The 15386-nt window shown below is 41.3% G+C and overlaps 1 protein-coding gene across 1 annotated transcript; it reads left to right on the top strand.

Moving 5' to 3' along the window:
- Positions 1 to 1528: 1528 nt before the first annotated feature.
- On the top strand, positions 1529 to 2017 carry LOC105058184 (pathogenesis-related protein PRB1-2-like). The gene has a single exon (XM_010941027.3). The coding sequence runs from the start codon at positions 1529 to 1531 to the stop codon at positions 2015 to 2017; it is 489 nt and encodes a 162-aa protein (XP_010939329.1).
- The last annotated feature ends 13369 nt before the right edge of the window (positions 2018 to 15386 follow it).

Raw genomic sequence — 15386 nt, 5'->3', positions numbered from 1 at the left:
AATTCAATTTTGGATAGATTTTGGTAATCATGTGCATCGAATTTTATAAAAAAATATGATTTTGAATTATAATTAGGGATGGCAACGGATCAGATATGGATCGAATCGGCCCATATTCGTATCCTCCCTATAAGTAAAAGTTTTATACCCATATCCGCCCTATACCACCTTTGGTCAAGTAGAGTCCGATACATGTAAATAATATAAAATCATTATAATTTTGAAAAGGAGATATATATATTAAAATTATATTAGATCAGTTCGAGGTAGGGTATGCCATTATCTATACCTAATCTGAACCTACTTCGGATATTTTTTTTAAAATAATATATCCCTCCTCAGGCCCTAATCAAATTGGATAAAATCAATCCATTCAGATCAAGTTGGATCGGATATTCGATAGATTGGCTAAAATTGTCATCCCTAATTATAATACTTAACAAGCATCTAATTAAATTGTGTGACTGAATGTTGGGATGTGATGCTCTGAGCTAGTCACTTTATTGGTGCCCGATCATAGGTTTGAAATGTGGTGATGGTCGTTTAGAGTCGAGCACTTGTATTCTTTTGAACTAGCCATTTTATTAGTACCTTACCACCGACTTAAAAATGTGGCTATGATAATTCAAAGGAACACTTGTGGTAATGTACCAGACTAGCCATTTTATTGTCCGACCACAAGCTAGAAACTTGGTTGTGGTAGTTCACAAAATTAGCCACTTTGCTAACGCTCCACCACAGGCTAAAAATATGATTATTGTATTTCAAAGCCAAACACCTTAATATGATTGGATCCGATATATATTATCTTAAAATAATTATATAATATGATTTATTACACAAAAAGATATATGTTTGCTATGCACGTTTTATGATCATGGTATCTTGTGGCATGAGATTGTATGAGTAACAAACTTTGACAATTTTTAATTTATTATTATTATATTAGTGTTAGTGTATAGAAGTTCTTATTGGGTTGTGAAGCTAATAAATTTTCTTTCGCTTTTCTTTTCAGAGCTACAGGATACTTATACTTGGCCATGGTTGGGATCACAATTAAAAAGATTAAATAAATAGAGTATCATCAATACAAATCAAGTGATTTAGTTTTGTAAATTAAATAAATTTTATTTTTTATTAATATGAAATATTTGTTATGAATTGTAATTAATAATATCGAGATTATAATAAATTTTAAGGTCTCGCTGAGGAGTGCGCGGCTATCGTGAGGCCGGCCTGAGTATTAGACTTGAGGCATTACAAATAGAAAGGAAATTTCACAGAAAGGACTGCCCTTATGCCCAATTCGGGAATGATGGAAACATTCCACCAAGAAAACTTCAAAATGGCAAAGAATAGCACAAGCACGTAAATAGGCAGGTCCCTGAAAGTTCTCCAAACCCTCATCTTCTGTCAAAATTATAGTCTTTTTTGGACCTCAAATACCTCATCATTTACAGCCATAGAATGCATGGCGACTAACTAATAAATACACAAGAAGGAAAGCCAGTACCAATCCAAAGAGAAGATGAAACCATGGAAGTTTGCAATCCTTCTAGTGTTTGCCATGACCACCCTCCCTTCGCATGCCCAAAACTCTTTGAAGGACTATGTCGAGGCCCACAATGCCGCCCGGGCCGAGGTTGGTGTTGGCCCAATGAAATGGAACTCCACCTTGGAGGCTTATGCAATAAATTATGCCAACCAGAGGGCTGGTGACTGCCAACTTATTCATTCGCAAGGACCCTACGGTGAAAACATCTACATAGGGTATGGCAATGGGTATTCAGATGGGATCGATGCAGTACGATACTGGTATAATGAGAAGCCATACTATGACTATGGCTCAAACCAGTGCTTGGGTGGTGTGGACTGCTTGCACTACACCCAGATGGTGTGGGGCAGCTCGGTGCAGCTTGGTTGCGCTCGGGTGCAGTGCGACGGCTCCGGTGGCCAATACTTCATCACATGCAACTATGATCCTCCTGGAAACGTAGAAGGGGAGACACCTTATTAGATCAATTTGAGGTCATTCCTTTGTGATGGTATATGATATTATATATCATAACATGAAATGATGATGTTCCTTCTTTATTTCATGTAATTAACTTCCAACTTATTGGCTTCATCTGAATAAAGAGTTCGTTTTCTCTTTAAAACTAAACCTGGGCGTATCATATTTTCCACCTGATCGGATCTCTGGCTTTTTTTAAGGGAGGGGCGACCACCCTAAGGATCAAAAAAAAAAAAAAAAGAGGAAGGTAAGCAATATTAGCACTCAACAAGAGGGACTGGACATTGAGGTAGGCTCGTCAACCAAAGATTTTGGATTTAAATCTTGGGTGGTACAATGAGGCTTTAAGTGGACTCTGTTGGACAAACCGCTGGTTGATCAGAACACTAGTTGCTCATGCACGGCATCTACCTTCCATGGGACTGAATTGACACCAAGTCACTCAACAAGAGGGACTGGACATGGAGGTAGGCTTGTCAACCAAAGATTTTGGATTTAAATCTTGGGTGGTACAAGGAGGCTTTAAGTGGACGCTGTTGGACAAACTGCTGGTTGATCAGAACAGTAGTTGCTCATGCACAGTAGCTACTTTCCATGGGACTGAATGGACACCAAGTCAGGTCCTTGGTGCTATGGTACACATGTGGATATGCCCCATGCCACACACACATGTTTGGTTGAATTTGGTATAAGTAGTTGGCTTCACCTGATCTGATTAATTTACGAAACTAGACTAATCCATTTTATTTGAATTAGAGTACTGTTAGGGATGCCCAATCCATGCACACAAAATTATTGCTTCATGGTGAGAGGGGATTCATGTAACTAATGAGAACGAGTGTGATATATAAGATAATTGTGCTGGATCTCGGAAACTTCTTGCATGTTTACACTAAAGGAGTCCCTTAAAATATTTTCCTTCTAACATTGGCATCTAAAGTACAAAAATCATGTCATATAATAAAAAGAAATATTTCTTGACAAGTTGGTATGCTAGATGATTAGAAGATAGGAAAGAAAAAAAGCCGAGTGGTACAAGACCATGCATTACATAGCCAACTTTTCATCATATCTGACTATTATAAAATCATATTGCAACCAACAAATATTATCTCATTCATTTGGACTCAATATGTTGAATTGTTTTCCGGTCATTTCCATTGACTGCTAATCTTTGTCGGTGCTTACTTTCGTAAGAAAAAGATTGATAATGAGAACTTTATTCTAGGGTTTGGCAGGTCCTAATGGGACCTTGGACACCTACCACATGGAATGCCTGTCTATTACTATTTTAAGGACCCAAGGTCTCATGGGCAAGGCTGATTTTTAGCTAAATCTACTTTTGTGGCATCATGGCTATGTATACTTGCAAGTCAAAAGAATGCTCTCATTTTCTGCGGTCAATAGGATTTGCCACTGAACTCCTCATATGGTAATCTTGTCATCATGGCAGGTAGGGGTGCCCTAACTTGACTAAGTAATTTATTTGTCAATAATCTTAACACGTTTTAATAGTGTATTCAAATGAGAAAAATGAGATAGGCTTTTGATCTTCATTTAGATTGAGTCCTAATATATGAAAGCAGTAGAAAATAAATAAGAATTGATCTTGATTGCTTGAGCAACAAAATCAGTGGCAATAAAATCCTTCTCATCATGGATATGGATTGAGTCAAGTCCCGTTAAGTTGTTATGATGTATATATATGCTGCATTTTTCAGTTATGATATATAATGCTTGCCCCAACATTAAATTTGCCACAAATTAAACATTCTTCCTTTGTTTCAAAGAGTTCTTAGACCAAGAAAATCCTTGTAAGTTAGGATGGCAGATATGATATGACCTAACTCTTAAAATTTCAAAGGATCTTTTTCTAACCATACTCCACATGCAATCATTAAGGATCTTTGAAGTCACATGACATGATTGGAAGACCATGATTACCATATTGTCACATCCAAAATGGAGAAAAGTAATATTGTTTGGCTCTGATTTGAAGGCTCTCCAATCAAACACTAAATCTAATCGTGGGGTTAAAGCAATTAAGATGATACAGTTTTCACAATCAAAATAAATATATAATGCACCATAGGGTCATACTTTATCTAATATCAAATACTTGGCCAAATTTTCTTTAACGACAGTAAACTACCATTTGGAGATTCATCATTGGTAGGAGAAACCAAAACTTGACCCACAATAGAAAGCAGATTTCTAGTGTCATTTATCAATTAGGTGCATTTCCAATGTCCAACTTCAAAAACAAGGACCTCAAGTGAGGAAATTATGGGAGCCATCGTACGTGTTAACTCGATTTGGAAGTGGACCAATAAGTTTCGGTCATATGGAGACAATTCTTCAACGGTTGGTGCGGGGGTTGCCCACTTGGGATGGTTGTGGTCCGAGGATGATCCAATAGCTTTGTTTTAGTACATGCGAGTGGATGGTTACTTGTCCAGTACTATTGACTGACTGAGCCACCCACCAGTTGCTTTGCATGGAAAAAAAAAAAGGTTTGGTATAATTCCTAGAGACAATTGTTTAGATAAATTATACCACATCATATCAACAGTGCATCTAATGATGGTACATCATATTAACCTTAAATACTGTTTTTCATCAATTTATCAAATATTTATCTCAATGATTGACCCATAGATATAAGATGTAATATCTCCTATTATCAATAATAATTGAAGCAATAATAACCTATATGGCCACCAATGCTGTCGGTGTCTCTGCCAACAATAATCAATAGTTGCACTTAACTAATTCAGATTTGCAAGTTTATGAATAGCTAATTCTTTAATCATCTATCTTGGATACCTCTCTCAAAATTTCAGAGTTTATTTCTTTTTTTTTTCTTTTTTTCATTTTATATGCACGGCGAAACCCTTGTAGAAGGGCACAGTCATGACCATGTTGCATGTACCTCTAACCTTTGGAAAAGCGAGATGATGTGAAAAAAATAATCACCACATTGTTGTGTTAGTGGTTGGGAAATCCATCTCAAGAGATACTGACCGAGTGACAGTGATCTTTTGGATCATGCAAAATTACATTCTACCAGTAAAATGATGGCGAATGGTTCCTATTCGGATATATCGACCGCCCCCCATACACTGACTCATCTTCGGATCGATCCGATCGACGTCCGACTTCAATAATAATTTCGACAATGACTGTCGATAATATTCGATCGAAGGTATGCCAGCCGAACAGACTCATACTGTTTCCGACCGACCAAACGGTCGAACCCACATCACCGACTCACTATCGGAGGTGGCAGCCGACGTCCGACTTCCACAAGGTACCAGAACAGTCGACGGTATCTCCGGATCACCACCCGCGACCCGACAGTCGAATACCGACATACAGTCAGCCAGTCCGTCCAAATGCCGTACAACTGCTATGGGCTGTTCTCCTGCCAAGGACATGCCGTATGACCGCCGTGGGGCGTTGTCTTGCCGAAGACATGGGTTAATGACCTGACAACCCACGCCGATTTGACAGCCTCCGACGATTTAACAACTCCCCAATTGTCTGCACCATTAATGACGGGACCATACCGCATTCTACTATAAAACGGGGTAAGGTAACAGTCTTGGTAAAATTTCTCAGGCATGGATAAGCTCTCTGAAGTGCCTTTAAGCTCTTGAACTCTCTCTAGCTCTCTCCCTCTCGCTGAGTCTACTGTTGCCTAGTCTCCTCTTTGACTTGATCGTCGGAGGGTCCCCGCCGGAGGCATCTCCAGTCAGTGAGGACTCTTCTTGCAGGTGCACGACCCCGACGATTGGGCGACGGGGGGATTGGCTGCGACAGATTTGGCGCGCCAGGAAGGGGCTCGACAGAGGTAAGACAGCGAGCTCCATAAAGCTTGAAAAATCTCTCGAGATGATGAAAATCAGGGCTCAGCGATCGAGAGCTACCGGATAGACAAGGTACTCTTTCCATCGGAAAGAGGCCCCTCCTTCATCCTCCATGGCGGAACCTAGCTCTCCACATCCGGTGGTGACCACGAAGGCGTAGATCGCGGCGATCGTGCAGCAAATGACCGTTCTGACGGACGCGGTCAAAAACCTCCAACAGCAACCGACTCAGTTGCCGCAACAGCCGGCGGTGCACCCTATGCCGTCCAGAAGCAGCCGCCGACGCCTGCGTCAACTTCCGTCTCCTCCTCAAGAGCAGCCATCTCAGCACTCCCACCGAGAAGGAGCGAGGCGGCCACGACACGACACCCGTCGGTCTCGGTGTCTGGAGCGAGCGAGGAAGGAGAAGCGGCCGCGGACACCGTCCGCCTCACTTTCAAATTCATTGAGAGGTTCGACCCCTGGGGTTTCTCAACACCGACGGTTAGACAATTACGAATGCAAGTTTGAAGAAATCGACCATCGACTTGCCCAGCTCCAGACGAATGGTCAGAAGTCTTCGAACGACGTCGACTTTCGAACCATCCAACCTCTCTCCCGATTTATCCTCGACGAACCGATCTCTAGTCGGTTCAAAATGCCTCATGTGGAGCCTTACGACGGTTCTACCAACCCAGTTGACCATCTGGAGAGCTACAAGGCTCTCATGACAATTCAAGGGGCAACCGATGTCCTCCTCTGCATTGGCTTTCCCGCCATGCTCCGTAAAGCTGCCAGGGCCTGGTACTCTGGCCTCCACTCAAGGAGTATCCACTCCTTCGGACAGCTCGAACATTCTTTCGTGGCCCATTTCAGCACCAGTCGGAAACCACCGTGAACCTCGGACAGTCTTTTCTCCCTCAAACAGGGAGAAAACAAGACGCTCCGACACTTTGTGGCCCGATTCAACGTGGCCACGCTTGAGGTTCGGGACCTCAACGAAGACATGGCTATCTCGGTCATGAAGAGGGGGCTAAGAGGGTCCTGATTTACATATTCCTTGGACAAGACCCTCCCCCGGACGTATGCCAAATTGCTGGAGCGCGCGTACAAATACATGCGCGCGAACGAGGGAGCTTCCGACCGATGCCTGACTGAAGGTGCGGACCAGAAGGAGAAGTGAAAGAAAAATTGGGCTGTTGCTGAACCCAGCAGGCCCCTGACCGATAGATGGGTCTCGCCCCGATGACGGAGCCCGGGTCTCACCCCGACAACAGAGTCTGAGACCGACTCATCACAGGTATGACTCCTACATCCCTCACCCCGCTCCTCGTGCGCAGATCCTGATAGAGATCGAAGGAGCGAAATATCTACGATGGCCTCGACCTCTAAAGGCAAAGGGCCTCGACCAACGTAGCTCGATCGCCAATCGTCGAATCTACGGATCGATCGTCGATCGTCGAATCTACGCTTTGATCTTCGATCGTCGAACCGACGGCCTCCGCCTCTGAAGGCAAAAGGCTTCGCCCAACGCGGCTGGCTAACTTGCTGACTTAGCTTCGACTAAGAAGGGCAAAACACCAGGACGACCGCAGTCGCGCTCGCGACATACTGACTTGGTCACGACCGGTCAAAGGATATTCGGCTTGCCACCGTTTATCATGCACCACGACGTACCCGCCCGACTAAGGTCCATGCAACGGGTATTCGACTTGCGACATACCGACTTGATCATGACTGATCGAAGGATATTCGGCTTGCCACCGTTTATCATACATCCCGACGTGCATGCCCAACCAAGGGTCGGACAACGGATATCCGACTTGTCATCCTTATCCTATCCGAATATGTCGGATACTACTCGACTATCAGATTCTACAACGAAGATTGAAGGAGCGGAATATCTATGACGGCCTCGACCTCTGAAGGCAAAGGGCCTCGACCAACATGGCTCGATCGTCGATCGTCGAATCTACGGCTCGATCGTCGATCGTCGAATCCACGGCTCGATCGTCGATCGTCGAATCTACGACGGCCTCGACCTCTGAAGGCAAAGGGCCTCGACCTCTGAAGGCAAAGGGCCTCGACCAACGCGGCCCGATCGTCGATCGCCGAATCTACGGCTCAATCATCAATCGTCGAATCCATGGCTCGATCGTCGATCGCCAAATCCATGGCTTGATCGTCGATCGTCGAATCTACGACGGTCTCGGCCTCTGAAGGCAAAGGGCCTCGACCAATGCGGCCCGATCACCGATCGTCGAATCTACGGCTCGATCGTTGATCGTCGAATCTACGGCTCGATCGTCGATCGTCGAATCTACGGGTCGATCGTCGAATCTACGGCTCGATCACCAATCACCGAATCTACGGCTCGATCGTCGATTGCCGAATCTATACCTCGATCGTCGATTGTCGAATCTACGACGGCCTTGGCCTCTGAAGGCAAAGTGCCTTGACCAATGTGGCTCGATCATCGATCGCTGAATCTACGGCTCGATCGTCGATCATCGAATCCACGGCTCGATCGTCGATCGTCGAATCTACGATGGCCTCGATCTCTGAAGGCAGAGGACCTCGACCAATGCAGCCCGATCGTCGATCGTCGAATCTACGGCTCGATCGTCGATCGTCGAATCCATGGCTCGATCGCCGATTGTCGAATCTACGGCTCGATCGTCGATCGTCGAATCTACGGCTCGATCGTCGATCGTCGAATCTACGGCTCGATCGTCGATCGTCGAATCTACGGCCTCCGCCTATGAAGGCAAAGGGCTTCGACCAATGCGGCTGGCTAACTTGCCGACTTAGCTCCGACTAAGAAGGGCAAAATGCCAAGACGATCGCAGTCGCACTTGCGACACACCGACTTGGTCATGATCGGACAAAGGATATTCGGCTTGCCATCGTTTATCATACGTCCCGACGTGCACGCCCGACCAAGGGCCGGACAACGGATATTCGACTTGTCATCGTTATCCTATCCGAATACATCGGACGCTGCTCGACTATCAGACTCTACGGGATGATCGTGTCGACATGCCACATTCGGAGATTGACCGACATCCGACCCGACGTGCACGCTCGACCTACAGTCGGGACGACTGACATCGGATCGTTCGTTGATACGATCGTTAGAGTCGGAGCAAGACGTGACGGAAAACCACTCCTTTCGTCCGAAACCATCGTCCACATGTTCACGCGGGCCAACAAGACATCGGACTCAGGAGTGGGGGGGGCAACTGTTGGGATATACCGACTGACCCCCATACGTCGACTCACCCTCGGACCGGTCCGACCGATGCCCGACTCCGACAACGACTCCGACAATGACTGCCGATAATGGCTGCCGACAATATCCGACCGAAGGTATGCCGGTCGAACAGACTCATACTGTTTCCGACCGACCGAATCCACATCACCGACTCACTGTCGGGGGTGGCAGCCGATGTCTGACTTCCACAAGGCACCAAATCAGCTGATGGTGTCTCCGGGTCACCATCCGACGACCCGACAGTCGAATACCGACATACAGTCGGCCAGTCCGTCCAAATACCGTACAACTACTATGGGCTGTTCTCCTGCCAAGGACATGCCGTACGACCGTCGTGAGGCGTTGTCCTGCTGAGGACATGGATTAATGACCTGACAACCCACGGCGATTTGACAGCCTCCGACGATTTGACAACTCCCTAGTTGTCTGCACCATTAATGGCGGGACCATACCGCATTCTACTATAAAATGGGGTAAGGCAACAGTCTTGGTAAGCTTTCTCAGGCATGGATAAGCTCTCTGAAACACCTTTAAGCTCTTGAGCTCTCTCTAGCTCTCTCTCTCCCGCTGAGTTTCACTGTTGCCTAGTCTCCTCTCTGACTTGACCGTCGGAGGATCCCCGTCGGAGGCATCTCCGATCAGTAAGGACTCTTCTTGCAGATGCGCGATCCCGACGATCGAACGATGAGAGAATTGACCGCAACAGTTCCTTTTTATCAAGCATCAATGACGTCCAACGCTCTTTGTGCCCATCACTTCGGCATCGAGTTTGGCTCATGAAAGCATCCATTGTCGTGCTTATTCCCTTAATCCATAAACGGGGAACCAGGTGCCGAATTTCTAGCATTCGGTGGCCCCCCGCTAGCCCTCCTCAGGAAGGATCTACGTAGTTTCGCAGGTGGGGGAGCAATGGATCGCAACTATGTTGACCACTGGAATGGAAAGCCTTCCAGTTGGAGTGTTGGGCCCACTCGTCGCTGCCGCAAAATTCGCGGGGGAGATAGTTGGGCCCACCAAAGATATGGGGATTTGCTGATGGTGATGGAAGGTGAATCGGATCCCTTGTGAAGTTGGAATAAAACATCTGTCCCATTCACATCTACGCATTTCAGAGGGAGAGACCCAAAGAAGGATATCTTGTCACATTGGAAGGGGCCTCATGTTGTCAATAAAAGGACTTAAGCATGGAAATTTTGGTTGGAAATGGACCCCACCCTACCCTCAAGGACATCCATAATAATTTAGTATATGATGCGGGTGAACTTCCCTTTCTTTCAATATAAACTTTTGTGAACTTATTGGATGGAACCGCTTTTTCTTGGCTACCTTCTTTGGACTTCACCTTTGGCATTGCATCTTTGACATTTGATAATTAATGAATGATCATACTTGCACAATAATTTTTAAAAAAAATAATTATGACATAATTTTTCAACTTAATATTTATTTTTCTTTTTTTAACCTTGATTTTTGATAAATATAGACAGACTCAAGTTTGATGTAGGTGAAAACAATGTTATAGAAGTTGACGAAGAATTGAAGAAAGAATTGTTATATCACGTGATCAAATGTGAATATTTGAAAATTAGTAAGGATAATGTAAAAATGAAAATAACCAATTCAACCTTCTAAGTAGGATAATGTAATATTCTTTATTTTTTCTACTTTCTTTTTTTCCAAGTAATCACTTTCTAGGATTGCAAATTTAAAATAATATAAATAGTGGTTTAATTCTTTACGAATAACTAGTAGCCATGCACTTACCATGCACATTTTAAGAAATATAAAATTTTAAATTATATGCTTTACAATTATAGAAATACTATTTAAATATTTTTAAAAAAATTAAGATCAAATTATTATATGTTATAAGTTATAAAAAATAAGATTTAATTTGCAACAGTTGTTCTCATATCAAATTAGATTTCTAATAATAATCTAGAATTTTCCTATTCTAAGGTGATAAAAATATTGGAGCAAATTAATATAACTCAAAAATATCATTTAAATAATTTCTAAATATTCATTGCCTAAATTGAAAATCATGATTCTAAATTATTTTGTCTGATCCTTTTTAAAATTATTTTAGATTAATTTTCAAATATTAGTTTCCTAACTTAAAATCCTTCCACATATCGCCAATTTTTGAAACTGAAATTTTGAATTAAAAGATTCCTAAAGTTACCATCTAAAATAATTATATTTGAACAAATTTCATATTCCTTGTCTTCAACTTATGAAATCCCTCCAAATATCAGTGATTTGAAATTATTTTCTTTTGAATAGCTTTTGCCTCACCAAAAATTTAGAAATTTACACCACCTAACTCTAATTTATGAAATTTCTTCCAATGTTTCTGATCTAAGAGGCTTTAATACATGTTATGGACCACTCTAGCTAATTTCAATAGACCAAAAATAGAGATCCAAAGCAAGATCTATCGTGTCCACGACTATTGCAAATTTCAGATTTAAGATATCATAATTTTTTCATACCATTTGAATATATTAGCCTCCAAAACAACAATGCTCTTTTTGAGTACCATAAAGATGAGATAACTCAATTCATTGTACATAGCTAATAGAGGTCAATGACAGTACTTAGATTTTTAAATAAATCAGTCAAAATAAAAATTTTCTTTTTATAAAAAATTTTGATTCACAATTTGAGAAAACTAATTGGGCAAAACATATAAAGACAAAGTTAATATAAGCATCAAAAGTTAATATAAGAGCCAAGATTTAGTTTTTTTAAAAATTCTAGTTTTTATTATTATTTTTACTAGTTATAGAATTTTTTAAAAAATCTAGCTTTTTCTGATTATTTTTACTAGTTATAGCTATTTTTAAAAAAATCACAATCTCTTCTAACTAGAAAAGGACTTCAACCAGAATTTTGCAAAGGCTGACCTCACTAGCATTAATATATATATATATATATATATATATATATATATATGTATGTATGTATGTATGTATGTATGTATGTATGTATGTATGTATGTATGTATGTATGTATGTATGTATGTATGTATATAATCAATTTTATATTTTGATTGATGAAAAAAAACAGGATTTAAAATTTTATTAAGCTAGGTGTTCTATATATTATTCAAATAGTGCAGAGTATTTTGCAAAATCTAGAAGATAAAATCTGGATGGAATATTTTCAAATTCCTATACTTAATTATGTTTCTACATGGTAGCATGAATAGCAATTTTTTAAGAATGACACGAATATCATCTTTCATCAACATGCATGCTTAATTAGATCATTTACCTTAAGAATTAGAAAGTTAAAGAAAACTATCCTTGTTTATCCAACAAAAAAAAAAAAAAAACAAAGAAAAAGAACAACCCTTAATTAGAAGATGAATTTATGGAAGGTTATTTTTTAGAGAATAAACAGGCTTGTGCTTGCACATTCATTCATATCCAAAGATAGCCACATATAATTTGTCTTCAAAGATAACCACCACTTTATGTCTCTTCCCCTTGGATCCTTCTACAACGAGGTGAGATAGCTAAGAAAAATAGAGCCAATACTCATAATCTAAAGAGATTTTATGATGAAACAAATACCAAACTTTTTAGCTAGTCAAATCTCTTGTTGCAAACAATTATTGAATATATTTATTTTTTAAGTAGGCAAATTATGTCACCAAGTTTTTCTTAAATAGGAAAAAGAATATTATTTGCCAATATTTGCTCGGTTGTTACTTCTCTTCTAAGACTTGTCCCTTGGGGAGGTCAAGGTTCTTTCTAAACCTTTGTTTTTCTTGTCATTGAAGGCTGAAGCCTACTCACATCCTTCCCAACAGAGTTCGTCAGGCATCACAGAAAGGCAATGTGAAGAGGGCCAGGGAAAGTCTTGAGTCCAAATTGTGAAAGACTAACCGAAGGTAGAGCCCATTAAATGGAGGAGTTACTTCATCTTGGAAAAACGTATAACAATAGGTGAAAGGTAAATATGAAAGCTTACCGAAGGTAGAGGCCAATAAATGGTGGACTTGCTTTCTCTGGACACTTAGAATCCCAAAACAAAGCTACTTTCCATCTAAAAGGGATAAAAATATACTAGAAAAGATGGGTGTGTTCAACACAGTCAGCACAAATGGGATTTGACGAGTTCATGCGACACTGCTCGGATGGAAGCATGATCCCTTCTCGTAAAAGTGGGACCTTTTCACACCCCTCCACCTCTTTATAGAAAAGTGGGTTCCTTTATGATGCAACCAAAGCACATAACCATCCAACCTTTTCCAAATGCACCCATCCATTCCCCACCTAATCTTGCTTAAATTATAATTAAAGCTAAACACCGGGTCTTGCATGAATTCCCCTCCTCCTAAATTAATTATTCTATCTACATGTTTAGTTTAAGATAAAATGCATGATGGCTTAGTGTTACTTGGCAGCAGCAGCAAGACGAGAAGGCAAGCTTGCAATAGGATTTGGAGACAACATGGTCGGCTAAGGTTGCAAAAATAGTGGTTAGGGGCATACGTACAATATCTTATCCCGATCTTTCTATCCTTTTCTTTATATCGTCTCACAAAAGCTCCATCATTGCTAAGTACTCCTACTCCTTCCAATTAGCCCCTCCACACGGAATCGAATGCCCCATGATAGCATATCATTGGTAGATCCACTACTCCATTATGTCATACATTCGACGTGTCACAAATTCTGCATGACATGTGGGTTGTCGGCATGCCAGCTTTATCCACCAGTAAGATGTATAAAAATGTGACTTTCGAATGGAATCCACTGGTCTTAGTATTATATACTATGTGCAATTTGCTTTGGTTTTGGAGCACCTTTCACATTTGATGAGGCAGTTATTCTCTAATCACATATCATTAGATATTGGTTTGTCGAGTGGTGTCGAAAGTCAATGCATATCTAAGCATACAGCATCGAAAAAGTGACTAAGATGTTCATTCTTTGCCGAGTATAACTTGTGATGCTAATCATGCCTATTACATCGAGAAGATGCCCATTAATCATGCCTCATGAGCACTAATTGAAGTCCCTAAGGTGCCACGACGCCCATCGACATTGGTATAGTTTTCCACAAATAGAAGCACTGATGTAGCTAGTAATGTTAAACTAAGTTATACCCTTATCATGGTCTAAGCGATAATCACCACATGCTAGAGATCCACGTGTTTTGTTGCTATCTCATATCTATGATTTTTAAACACATTATTTGAGTTCTATATGGGGAAATGATAATTTGATCATTACTAAATGATTGTACTATAGTTTTACCATAATATTTTGCCATGATATTTTCATGTATTCACGGGAGTCATCAACTATATATATATATATATCTATATAACATGTTTAGCAGACTGCACTACGTTGTGAAGAGATAACCGAATACACTGCTGCAAATAGACATTTCAACGATATATTAGGTGATCAACCTAACTAAAATAGTATATCTTTGGTGATTGGAAGTGGGTTGGCAGCGAGAGCATTATTGAACCATGAATTGTACCACCTATCGTTCCTACTTATAAGATCATCAGCTCTATGGTTGAAAGACATAGTCAAAAATCGTAAGGATCTTTCCAAACTCTCACAGGCTCATTCATGCTTTAGATCTTGGGCAGAGCCCACATCTGCTTCTTTTCCCTTTACAAACAAGACACGGAGGCCATGATGCATTAAACCTTGGCCATTAGTTCGTACGTCCTTGTCACCGCCACCGTCAGGGAGCGAAGAAAAGCCAGGCAAGAAGAGCAGGTACCACCTGAGCCCCATGTTTTAATCGACGAACTTAGCAGGGCAACCACTTCATCCAGAGAGCTATCACCTCATCATGGCATCCAATAACTGTACTACCGTCCGATGATTGCTTCAACAATTAGGAATACATGATAAGGTATCCTAGGGAACAAATGATGCTGTGTACCTGAAGATTTTTCCTTTAGATCTTGAGTACGGTGTCATCAAGCATATTGGCAACACTTTCAATCATATATAGCATTCATTACGGTCGATCGTATGATCAAGATTAAGATAATGATCGAGCATATATATATATATATATATACATGACACGATCTATAATGGCAAATTAGTGCAGGTTGCGCCAAACTCTATTCATTATATTCATTATAAGGCGCATATATCAAGTTTACCTTTTCCCTACTAATATGCGTACATGCAAGGCAAAAGAAGAATAGGAGCCAACATGAAGGGAAAAATAGAGGGGAGAAACCACGTATATGAGGCAA

The sequence above is a fragment of the Elaeis guineensis genome, chromosome 15 (assembly GCF_000442705.2).
Source record: "Elaeis guineensis isolate ETL-2024a chromosome 15, EG11, whole genome shotgun sequence".
In the NCBI taxonomy this organism is placed as follows: domain Eukaryota; kingdom Viridiplantae; phylum Streptophyta; class Magnoliopsida; order Arecales; family Arecaceae; genus Elaeis; species Elaeis guineensis.
Note: the sequence above shows the minus strand (reverse complement) of the source record. Positions and strands in the feature narration are given on the sequence as shown.